Source organism: Muntiacus reevesi, chromosome 2 (assembly GCF_963930625.1).
Source record: "Muntiacus reevesi chromosome 2, mMunRee1.1, whole genome shotgun sequence".
NCBI lineage: Eukaryota > Metazoa > Chordata > Mammalia > Artiodactyla > Cervidae > Muntiacus > Muntiacus reevesi.
In genome coordinates, this window is record NC_089250.1 from 121,963,225 (window position 1) to 121,975,681 (window position 12,457).

At 46.7% G+C, this 12,457-nt stretch overlaps 1 protein-coding gene across 4 annotated transcripts in view; it reads left to right on the plus strand.

Moving 5' to 3' along the window:
• Positions 1–12,457, plus strand: part of WDFY4 (WDFY family member 4) — a 247,190-nt gene that overhangs the window by 96,096 nt on the left and 138,637 nt on the right. For all 4 annotated transcript variants that reach the window (XM_065919941.1, XM_065919942.1, XM_065919943.1 and 1 more), the window contains 7 exons: positions 1,358–1,431; positions 3,994–4,155; positions 4,744–4,835; positions 6,571–6,670; positions 8,762–8,967; positions 9,721–9,890; positions 11,942–12,067. In XM_065919941.1, the coding sequence (XP_065776013.1) occupies positions 1,358–1,431; positions 3,994–4,155; positions 4,744–4,835; positions 6,571–6,670; positions 8,762–8,967; positions 9,721–9,890; positions 11,942–12,067 (930 nt within the window). The remainder of the gene's footprint in view (positions 1–1,357; positions 1,432–3,993; positions 4,156–4,743; positions 4,836–6,570; positions 6,671–8,761; positions 8,968–9,720; positions 9,891–11,941; positions 12,068–12,457) is intronic.

Below are 12,457 nucleotides of genomic sequence, written 5' to 3' on the forward strand. Positions count from 1 at the left end.
TTCAGGGGCTGGAAATATGTCAGGCTGTTTTTGGCTTAAGAGTATTCCACTTGTCTTATTTTGGTTTACTTTGTATTCACTCTTAAAAAAAAGGGAGTGGATCCTTATTAAGAGGTCACTACATGGCATGTATGATGCTGAGCCTTGCGGATTGGAGAGGGACAGTCTCTGCCTTCATAATAAACTTAAAGCCACTGAGGTTGTTCCACTTTTCCCCATAAGTAAATGGATGGAGCCATGACTACTTGCTTGGTTCAAGTGAGGTTGATTATTGACTCTCTGAGTCACTGTCTGCAGGAGATGCCTGTGGGGGAATGCAGCAAGAAGGAAAGAGTATGGGCTCCATGGTCAGACAGACCAGGCTTTGAAGCCAGTCTCTGCCAATTAAAAACCATGGGCGCCAGACAAGGTACTCAGTCTCTCTGAGACTCACCGTTCTTATCTACTAAATGCGGATAATGATTTGGTTTTGGGACTTTGTGCGATCCTTCTTGCCTCCAGCAAATGGTACCATTTGTAAGTGTGAGCTCTTTTTGCTGCTATAAGAGTGCACTCTTTAAACTCCCACATCTGAACTTTCTAGATTCTGGGACTTAGGAAATGTCATCATTTAGATGAGAATAACAGAGCTCTCTAAAGGGAAGTATTAATAGAAATAAGAATGAAGGCACACTATCACCTTTGCCCCAGAAGAATGGGGAGCAGCTGCATTTTATTTACAATAAAGAAAATAACCTGAGTGATAAACTTCCCTCTTAGAATCTCAGTGCATTTCACAAGGGTGTGTCATTCACAATTCTGTTGCATAGGAGCTACAGGTTCTATAGCTAGGGGACCTGAAGAAATTGCATGCACAAGCTGAATGCATAGTTGCTGCAGTATAAAACCTGAGAGGTGAGACTCAGCTCCTAATTCCAGTTCAATGACTTGCTGGTGGTAAGGGACCTGTTTCTCAAAGGTCTATCTTACCTTCTATTTTCTCATCTCTAAATTGGGAACACTGGTATTTGCCTTGTATAGTAGGATCCTGTGAGAATGAGATGCATTTGCTGTGTTGAGGCACAGGCTGTGAGACCCAGGGTGGGACACAGGTAGAAGATGGTCACTGTTGGTGTCCTTGGTTTGAATCTAGATCCACAGCAAAGCTCCAGACCACAGCAGAGATGGGGAAGACAGGAATGGTGTTTGCACTTTCTCCTGGGGGTGGTGTGGTCAGGAGAACTGATATGATTCTGGAGCTGGTAAGCTGTGTTAGTGATTCCAAGCCAAAGAAGACCACTCCGAGCTCCTCACCAGCTCACACTGCCTGGCAACCCTTCCCTTCATACACTTGACTTCATTGTGTTCTGTCTTCTAGCTCTGGATGAATGCTGCTGACAATTTGGAGCTCTCTCTCTTTTCCCATCTAGTGGAAATCCTTCAGTCAACGAGGTAGGCTGGGCTTTGGCAACGGGGGGGTTGCAGCTAAGGTTTCATGCCAAGAATAGGACTAGGAGGACAGGACAGCCGGTTGCTCAGTAACTATGGACTTCTCCAGTTCCCAGAGCATGAGGTCCCCAGGGGGCAGTAGGTCTGTCTTAGTCTATTCCGCTGCTAAGACAAAAAATACCATAGGCTCGTTCAGTTCAGTTCAGTTACTCAGTCATGTCTGACTCTTTGTGACCCCATGGACTGCAGCAGGCCAGGCTTCCCTGTCCATCACCAGCTCCTGGAGCTTACTCAAACTCATGTCCCTTGAATCGGTGATGCCACCCAACCATCTCATCTTCTGTCCTCCCCTTCTCCTCCTGCCTTCAATCTTTCCCAGCATCAGGGTCTTCTCCAATGAGTCAGTTCTTCACATCAGCTGGCCAAAGTACTAGAACTTCAGCTTCAGCATCAGTCCTACCAATGAATATTCAGAGTTGATTTCCTCTAAAGGAAATCCTAAGGAAGTCCTAAGATGGACTGGTTTGATCTCCTTGCAGTCCAAAGGACTCTCCAGAGTCTTCTCCAACATCACAGTTCAAAAGCATCAATTCTTCAGCATTCAGCTTTCTTTATGGTTCAGATCTCACATCCTTACATGTCTACTGGAAAAACCATAGCTTTGACTAGACATGCCATTGTCAGCAAAGTAATGTCTCTGCTTTTTAATATGTGTCTAGGTTGGCCATAGCTTTTCTTCCAATGGAAGCCATAGACTAGGGGACTGACAAACCACAGAAGTTTATTTCTTACAGTTTTGGAGGCTGGAAATCTAAGATCAGACTCTGGCAGATCCGGTGTCTGGTGGGGACCTGCTTCCTGGTTCATAGTTTGCTGCCTTCTCACTACAACCTCAAGTGGCAGAGGGATAAGGGAGCTCTCTGAGGTCTCTTTTATAAGGGCACTAATTCCATTCATGAGGGTTTCACCCTCGTTACCCAAGTATCTCTCAAAGGCCCCTCTCCAAATGCCATCACATTGTTACTTTTTGAATTAATCAAGGGTCTTTTGATAGCAAATGGCAGAAACAGAACTCAAACCAACTTAAAGAAGAAAGAAATAGAGGGTGAAAAGGAAAGCAGAGAAAGGGGACATTTATTAGCTTATACAGTTAACAGAGGCAGATCTTCACATATTGTTTGGATGATGCTTATATTACTTTATCTGAGATCTATCCCTGGTCTTGTCTGTGCTTTCTTCCATGATGGTTTCATTCTGGCTGGGCAACTTCATAGAGTCTCCTCAGCTCTGTACAGTCAGCAGAGCTTTTTTTTCACTCAATACTCCTAGCAGTAGGATGGAGTCTCACGAGCCATCGTAGGTCATGTGGTCAGGCCAGGAGCATCTCTTGCCCTCTGGAGCGGGTGGAGGAGAGTTAGAAAGAGGCAAGTCCCAAAGAAAACCAGAGATTGTGATCAGAATAAGGGAAAAGGGAGGCAGGGAAGCCAGTTTATCAACCCACCTCCTTCCTTACACAATGGGCTGTTCATATCCACCTCCACCTGACTCCTTAGAGATTGACTGTCCTAGTGATCATTAGCACCTTAGTGTTTGAAGGTGTTTGCAACCACCCTTTCATTCATTCACTCATGATTGACTATCTGTTATAACCCACTCCACTTCTTAGTGCTGGAGGTTCAGGGAAGGACAAGACACAGTCCTGTGGAGAAGGAATGCAGAAAGCAGGCTGCTCAGTGCTGTGATGAGACCACAGAGGACATTGGAGACTTATAGGTGATGAATGCACATCTTCCCACTGAACCCATGAGTGCAAGCCACACACAGAATTGGCTGGTTCTACCTCTTCTGTGTATCAGGGATATGGGGCTCGGCAGAATTTAACACAGCAGTGCTGAAAGACGGCTCAAGAAGGAGCAATCCATCCACATTCATTCTCCTCCAGTTTCCTTTCTTTCCCCCTTTCCACTGTCTTTCTGTACCTGTTGTTCTCTAAGAGATGGACACTCACCCTGGGAGCTGTTTTCTTTGGGGGAGTAGTTTACAGGAAACTGTATTTGCGATTATCCTGAGGAGGGGGTGCGGAGGCTTGAATCCCATCTCTCTCCCCTTTGACTCTTAGCGGCGTGTTCATCCACTTTGTGGTTTGGGGCGAGCAGGAAGACACACATGCTGACGGGCTGGCCGAGGCCGGCGTTCCGGCTGTTGGGAAGTGCTCCGCGGCCGTGCTCCAGTCTGCTCTTTTCGTTCTGAGTTTCCTGAGACCAGCATTAGTTTTCCCTGAGGCTCGGAATTTAAAAGTCAATAACTGGTGGTTGTCTTTGAAGGCAGTTTCCGGTGGGGGTGGTGTTGCGGATGGAAGGGCATGGGAGGCTCACTCCCCAGCGACTGGAGCACTGGGCAGACACATATTTGATGGGTGTCTGACAGCATCTTGACGAGTTGCCAGGAGAGCATGAGAGTCAGAGGGCCGGCAAACCCAGACTGTGGAACCTTTTTTAGCAGAAACACAGCAAATTTGGTTCATTCCAGTAAAAGCTTTTACTGCCTCTCTCCTGGGCTCACCAGGGAAGGACCCCGGAATGCTGAAGTTGCTCACCAGGCGCAGCTTATTCCCAAGCTCGTCTTCCTCTTCAACGAGCCAGGCCTCACCCCCTCCAAGATGTCCACCATCATCGCCATCCTGGGCTGTCAGCTGAGGGGCCACTTCAGCCTCCAGGACTTGCTCAGGTATTGTGCCAGCTCCCCGGGAGAGAGGGCAGAGCATCAGGGCTGCTTCATGAGGGAACGTAGACCCCAGCTCTCTCCTTCCCACACTCAGCTCAGCAGCACTGCCCTTCAATGCAGCAGCAGGTTCTATTTCCCTGGACCCTCCTAGAAACATTTTCTCTGTTCATGGCTTGAAAAAAGGGGTGGGTCCCCTAGACTCCTCAACAGGGCTGTGGGTTCACTGCTCCCTGGTACTCAGACACACCTACCAAGAAACTCAGAATTTCCATGAGCCCGGCCATCCTCACCAGCCAGTGACCCAACACGCCTGCCTTTTGCAGATTTCCCAGCTGATAGGACATTTCAGCTGTTGTGTCCTCAGCCATGTCTGTCCTACTGACCTGGCAGAGCCAGAGTCAGCTTCTCTGATGAATCCTGACAGATTGGAGAAGTCTCTGGAAAGATCACACTGATCAGAGTAATGCGATTCCCCCTCAAGTCCTCCCTTGAAGCTGCATTTGGGTAGATCTGTGTAGAAAACATTCATGGGTGCTCAGGAGACATGGGCCAAACCCACAGTTGAATGTGTCCTTCTCTTGCTACCTTAAGAATTGGGCTGTTTGTGGTGTACACCCTCAAGCCTTCGTCGGTGAACGAGAAGCAGATCTGTGTGGACGGAGCCCCGGACCCTTCCCTGCCCGGTGAGAAGACCTTCCCCAGATGCCAGTCTGACACCCACAGCAGCCCTGACAGCCACATGCAGTGGGGCCAGTTTGAGTGAAAGGCTGCGGGAAGGGAGGGGAAGGCACCCACAGCACAACCGAGATGTTCCCAGGTGCTGTCTTCTGACGTCACAGCTATATTATTAGAGTCGCAAATAAAAATAGTGTGTCCTTCCTTCACAACCTGGAAAGGCTTCCAAGTCCTGCAGGATAACAGCGCCCTGTAGATCGGCAGGTGGGCGCCTTCACACCCCAGCCTCTGCCTGGCTCCCTTGGAGAGCCCCAGCTTCGATACCCTGTAGCACTTATACATTCTAATGTGTGATGGTCTGCTGTCCACCCACTCTGCCCTGCTGTTCCCTCTGCAGGATCACCTCCCCTGCCCCACCCCACCCCCACTTCACCCCACTAGGCCAGCCGTTCCCAGCCCCACAAGCCAGGTTAGCTCACCTTCTCTAGGCTTCTAGAGCTTACTCTCATGCCAAGGCTTGTGATTTGTTTCTTTGAGTCTCTCTCTCCTCAACCAGATTCAGAACAGCAGCTGCATCAGGTTCCGAATTCCCTCTGCTAGGGGCAGACGTGAAGGGGACTATTACTGACCACTTTATCCTGGGCCTCCTGAATCTGCTCTGTCCAAGATGGGAGCCTCTAACCAAGTGTAGCCATTTAAATTAAATTTATTGAAATGAAATGTGACTAAAAATTCAGTTCCTCAGTTACACTAGCCGTGTTCCAAGTGCTAAATAACCATGTGAAGCTAGTGGTTACTGTATTAGACAGGGCAGCTAGAGAGCACTCTAATCACAGAAGATTCTCTTGGCTAATGTCATTCAATCCAGATAAATTATCTCTTATCCTTAGGTCAAGCCTGTAAAGTCGGAATTGCTATTCCCATTTTGCAGATGAGAAAACAGAGACTCAGAGACTAGGAACTTAAAGAGAGTAGGGGCCAGAATCCAAACAGAGGGTACTCTGACTCCATTTCTCCAAGCTGCCTCATCAGTTCTATTTCCACAGCATGCTGTGTGCCCTGAATTGGTGGTAAAATAACTGGCCAACCAAGGGGCTGAATGAATGGGTAATTAGCTAACAGTACACTATGTACTCAACCCTCCTTCTCATGGGGACTCCATTCTAAAACTTTCATCTGCTAATTATCTATGAAGACAGTATTTGTTTGTCCTTCAAGGTCATAATAACACTTCAGAAGTAAAGTTTCTTCTCCCATTGGATCCACATACCTCTTGCTGCAATTCAAGCTCTATTTTTTAGTGCAGCATAGACACGCAAAAGTCCTAGACTAGAGCAGGGACCCAGATTGAGTACCATAATCTTCACCACTCTGCTCCCACTGCCTTGCATAATGCCCAGCACATAGTAGGTGCTCAGGAAATGTTACAGTCCATGATAATTTTAAAACTCTTTCTACTGGAAGAAAAATTTGACCCTATCATTTTTAGGATTTGTTTGGGGGAGGGTGGGCTATGGGGAGCATCATAAACATCTCTAGTTAAAGGGAACTTTAGAAACATTTTCAGAAATTCTTTTTAAGCATTACATGGAGATCTAGAATTGAAAGCCAAAATTTCAAGTCCCATGCATGTCTCAACTCCTGGGAGAAGTAAGCATTTGGTGAATATGATTGCCTACTGCAGCAAATATTATGTCTCTTTACATCCGTTTTCTCTCAAATCTGAATCTTCTTTTTTCGTAGCTGGAAGCCAAACATCTGGAAAGACAATCTGGCTCAGAAATCAGTTGCTGGAGATGCTGCTTGGTGTAATCTCTTCTTCCCAACTTCATCTGTCCTCTGAGTAAGTAGTTCCAGAAAGAGTGATTTGCCACAAGGCTGTTTCATACAGGGTGCAGTATTAAAACCTATTCTTAATGAAAAGTTTAGCATCTCTGAGTTGGTTTCCTGCGCTAGTAAGAAAGAAAATTATATTCTCTCCACCCAATAAAGCAGACCTTGCCCTAAGATATTCTGATGCAAATGTTAAATGGCATGAGTAACTCAAAACAGATTTGCTATCATTACAATAAACTCTTCTTGTCACCATTGCTATAGTGTAATTGTTATTGTCTTGGCAGTTGTGATAATTACTGATTTTGATGTCCTATACTTGGCAGACAATAGAATGGAGAAATGGTTAGCCTAAATAACATCTATCAAGGAAAAGGCTTGCCAAATTCTTCTGCTATTTACTGTTAGCCATTCAGTTATTTTTCCAAGTTGGAAAAAGAAGTATCTGCCTTCAGTTAACTTTCAAAACAACATGCAGTCATAAAATTCCATTAACTCTCTTGGACTGCCTGCTTTATCTCGGCTCTGGGGTCACTAATTCAATAGCTATTTGTTGAGTACCTACTGTGTGCCAGATACTGTTTCTCCTTCCGAGAATGCCATGCTGAAAAAGTCAGTCCAGATTCTACTCTCACTAAGCTGACCTTTTAGTGTGTATGTGGTTTGGGCTGGGAGGCGTCGGGTTGGGGAGTTACCCCTCAGTAAATCAGCCTTGTACATAGTGCTTTAAAAGTCTCTAGATTTCTAGAATCAGTGCATAGTAGAGCTGGAAGGTGAGCCTTGGAGGTGAGCTGCATGCGTGCTGAGTCGCTTCATTCGTGTCCGATTCTGTGCGACCCAATGGACTGCAGCCTGCCAGGCTGCTCTGTCCATGGGATTCTCCAGGCAAGAATACTGGAGTGGGTTGCCATGCCCTCCTCTGGAGGATCTTCCTGACCCAGGGAGATGAGCTAGTCTCTACCTTTTCACCTTTTTGAAAAGGAATATAATGTAGTGCTTAAGCACTTGGGCTCTGACAACTTCACCTCCTGGGTTCAAATCCCAGCTCTGACCTCAGGGACCTTAGGGAGGTGACCTAAGCCCTCTATGTCTCTCTTCTACTCATCTTTGTGAAGATAAAAATAGTAGCTGCCATAGACAGAAATTAATAGATGGATAACTCTGAGCATGATGCCTGGGATACTGTATAAACTCCAACAGCTAACTACCATCACCATCACCACCACCACTGTCACCACCATCATCCTCATCATCATCATCACCACCACCAACATCATCTCCATCATCCTCATCACCACAGTCACCTCCATCATCCTCTTCATCGTCATATTGAAGGAAGATGATCAGAGTTCACCAAAGTCATCCAATTACTAAATGAAGTCATGACTAAAAGAGAGGACCATCTCTTGACTCCTGGTTTCAGTGGCCATGCCCTCATCTCACCTAATCTGCAACTGATGCTGAGAATGCTGCCCAGCCAGGATGGACCCTTTCCTGGCTCTCAGGAGACTCAGGTTTTGCTGAACAATTGCCCTTGAGCATTGGCTCCCATCTCTCTGTCCTCCAGTTCCCTCTAGCAAGTCTGTATTCTCTAGACACATCATTTTAAAGCTCATTATTGAAAGTGACAGTTAAACATTTTTTTTTGTCTAAACTGATAAAGATGCATAAATAGTGAACTATTCCATTAAGATTAATTCCGAACAGTGTATTTTAAAAGGGGGTTAAGTAACCATGGTGTCTTTTATGTGACTAGGTTGATGTAATTAGTGGGTGGCCAGTCAGACACTGTGTAAGTATGAATATTAGTGAGCAGGGCTTTATCATTTGGCACACAGTTTCCAATATATTTCAAAAGCTTTGGCCCACTTATGCTTCAGTCATTGGTAGGCAAATTCACCTCTTTCGCAGCAGCCTTGCCAACATTACCGACCTTTTAAAATGTAATATATACTTTGCCGAGTGATGTCCAGATGTTAACCTTAACCTGCCTTTCCTAGGTGACTGACGAAGCTGGATGTCATTTGTATTTTCTGGACGTGTCATTTGCTTGTGGGCTGAGAGATAATTTATAGCATTTATTGACCCCCTTCCCCACCAGGACAAAGGAAGAGATGTTTCTGAACCTGGGGCCCGACTGGTTCCTGCTCTTCGTGCAGGGCCACGTGCACCCCAGCACAGTGGTGCTGGGCTTGAAGCTGCTGCTGCACTTTTTGTCAAGCCCCTCCCTCCGCGGGCGATTTAAAGACGGCCTGCCTGCAGGTTCCTGGGTGGAGCGCAGCTCCGAGAGCATGGACATCGTGATGGGTGAGTGTGTGGCCATCTCCAGGAGACAGGGTGCCACCTGTGAATGAGGACCTGCCAGGACTAGGGGGCCTTCACATTGCCTGCTGTAGCGTCACCTTGACCTTGACCCCTTCCCCCACCTCTAACTTTCTTTTTCAGACTCCTCCCCACATGGCCTCACTGCTCTTCAGATGCTGGGGACTTCTTCCCACTCCTCAAAGTCTCCTTAACCCTTTCCTTCTTGCAGAGGTGCTTCCCCAAGCCTCAACACCAGCACGGCTCTCTGGGCTGTGTATCGATTTTATGTCACTTCCTCCAGGAGAGGAGGGTCCCATATCAATTAAGGCACCTCTGTTATACTTCTTTTTTTGGGGAGAGGGTTTATCATAGTTTGCAAGCATATTTTTATTTAGGTATTTAATTCTGTAATGTCTGTTCCTCCCACCACATTGTAAGTAGTTGATGAAGGCCCATGGTTCTGTATATTTTATCAGAACACTACATTCTTATTGCCTATGCAAAGAGGTTTTGCTACCTCTAAGGTGGTAGGCACCAGATAAGCATCTGTGTTTGAATGAATGAATGAGCACATCAGAAATAGGAAAAGAAATTCTTACTGAGCACATTCTTGTGCTCTGTATGTATGACGTATTTCCATCTGGCAGGTCTGTAGGATGGGTTGGTGGGAGAGAATCCCTTCCTGTGCCCAATCCCCATGTTGACCAGAAGCAATTGTTCTCAACTGGATTTTGTGTGCTTCTCCCTGATCGATAGATAACCTGAAGAGCCATCCTGCAACGCCTGACCAAAGCCCCTGCCTGCTTCCTGGGTTCCGAGTCTTGAGTGACTTTTTGGCCCACCATGTTCATATTCCAGAAGTCTACCTCATCGTATCCACTTTCTTCCTACAGACACCACTTACAGAGCTGGTGGATGGGCCCAAGGTAGGCTCTAGGGGCTCTCAGGATGGAGTGACAACACTTGGGTTTCTGATTTCTGTATCCCCCAAGACTCTCCTCACCTTCCTCCATGTCTTCCAACTTTCATCTTGACCCACTTCCCTCCCTAGCAGTCCCACCTCCTTGCTTGCTCTTCAAATATCCTTGACTTCCTCAGCCTCTGTCTCCCTTGTCCCTGCCAGCAGATCTCTGTTTTTTATCAGTTCCACTTTTAAGTTTTTCTCCTTCTGGGTAGACAAATCAAATGATGGTGGGGGCAACATGGGGAGGTTGAATTGCTGCCACCGCAGGCATAGAGCCTCATTTTATCACCTTCAGAGAAACATGTCCCTGTACCTTAGCAATGCCCCTGCATTCTAGTGTGAGCCTTACATGCCCTGAGTCTTCCAGCCCACAGCTACCCTTTGCTCAGATGACTTAAATAACGGTAGAATGGAAGCCCCCATGAAGGGGCATTGCCTCAGGACTCCACCTTCCATCACTTGTGTATTCCAAGACCATCTTTATCACCTTCTCTCACTGTCACTGGCAAAGTCACCTTTTCAAGGCTGATCTGTGTTCCTTCCACTCCTTTCCCAAGTGACTGCATGCCTTATTATCCTTTCTCTGTATTTTCAGCATCTCCTTTTCTACTGATTCTTTCCTCATTGACTATAAGTATGATAAATTATGTCCCACCTAAAACCAGAAGCTGCCCCCCTTGGCTCACACTTTTGATCAACTGCTGTCCTGTGTATTGCTCTCCTATTCCTCCTCCAAAGAGGAGTCTCCCCTCACTGTGGATACCTTCACACTAGCTTCTCACTCACTAGCTCTCTGACTTGCACCAAATCCGAGGTTTCATTGGCTCCTGTTCCTGTGGGATCAGGTTCGGAGTCCCCAGGCAGCATCAAGCCCCTCCCTGATTGGGATCTCACTTGTCTCCCAGCCCATCTTCCTTTCTTATTGGCCCTTTGTTCTGTGATCCTCCAGAGTCACCTCCCCAGTAAGACCACCTGCTTTGCCCTTGCCTGCCCTGGGCCTTTAAGGAGCCCTCTACCATCTCACCTTCCTGGAAAGCTATCTTTCCTTAGTTCTCCACTCAGATGCGACCTTGAGCCGAGACCCCCTAGACAGTGGGAACCTTTCTCTCTCAAGCCTCATCATGCCTTCGCCTTGTATAAGCACCAGCACGTTTATGGCTGCTTCTCTCCATAGATGCTGAGCACATCAAAAACAAACCCCGCCTCTTGCTCACCCTCCTGAGCACCTGATAAACAGACTCAGAAATTGTTTCTTGGTCTTGATAGACTTGAGTTAAACTGCATTGTACTGACGTCATTGGAGGGGCACAGCTTTGCTGAGGACTGAAAAATTCACTTCTTGCATATCCTTATATTTGACTTATCTCAATCTTGATATATGTTAATAGTATTACAGATCACACTTCAAAATCAAGTTCTTAACATACTCTGATAAATTCATCAAAAACTTGTATTTTTTTTCCCGTACTCTGGCTCAGGAAACAAACATTTGCTGAATGTCAGGACCCGTGACAGATGTTTTACATATTTTATTTCACTTGATATTTATAACAATCCCATGGGGCAGATAATGTAAGTTTCATTTCACAGAGAAGGAGACTGAACTGCCAAGAGGCTAAATAGCTTGCATAAGCCCAGCTTTTAAAGAAGCAAAGTCAGATTGTCCTGCTTGTCAACCCCATGCTCTCGCTCCTGATTGCACTTGCCCTGAAGCCTTTGAATTTGACATGTTTTCTGCAATCTCATTTACAAAAATTCATTAAAGTTGATTGGGAGATTGAGTATTTCTGATGGCAGACCCAATGCCAGTTGCTGGTGGGTCTGCAGCCTATTTTAGACATGTGTGTTTCCCTTATGCTCCATCAGTGGGCTGAAATGCCTCTAGTGGACCGGCCACCTGTGCTGTTTTGTCTTTCTCACTGGGGTCCCCAGGGAAATGTGGCATACTGGGTGGAAAGCCAGTCTCTTTGGTGGTACCCACAGGTCTCTGACAGCACTTGCCTCCTCTTTCAGGACAGCCTGGACGCCATGCTCCAGTGGCTCTTGCATAAGCATCACACAGAAGAAGTCGTCCGGGCAGGGCTGTGCACGGAAGGCGCCCTGCTGCTCCTAGAGATGCTGAAAGCCACCATGAACCAGGTGAGGCCCGTTCCCCACATGCTGAGAGGGGTTCCGATGGGAAGACAGGCTCAGAAAAATCACCCTTGACTTTTCCCAGCAACTTTCTAGTAGTGCTGATAATTTGCAGGTATTATTAAGAACTTTTGATAGAAGAGGCAAGGTGATAGCTTAGGTGCTCAATGGGAAACCCAGCCTTAATGTCCCCAGTGGAGTTTATGTGTTCTTACCAGAAGACATCTGTTTTCCATTTGTTTAAACATTTGACTTTCTTCACTGGGAGGTTTAAGGCCTCCAGTCAAAGGGAACATTTCTGGGCAACTGCTTTGAGTTGAGAGTTTCAAGGGCCCTGTGGTCCCTTCCCTTCAGGGGCCTCTTCCCTCAAGAAGCTCACCTCTACCAGGACAGGTG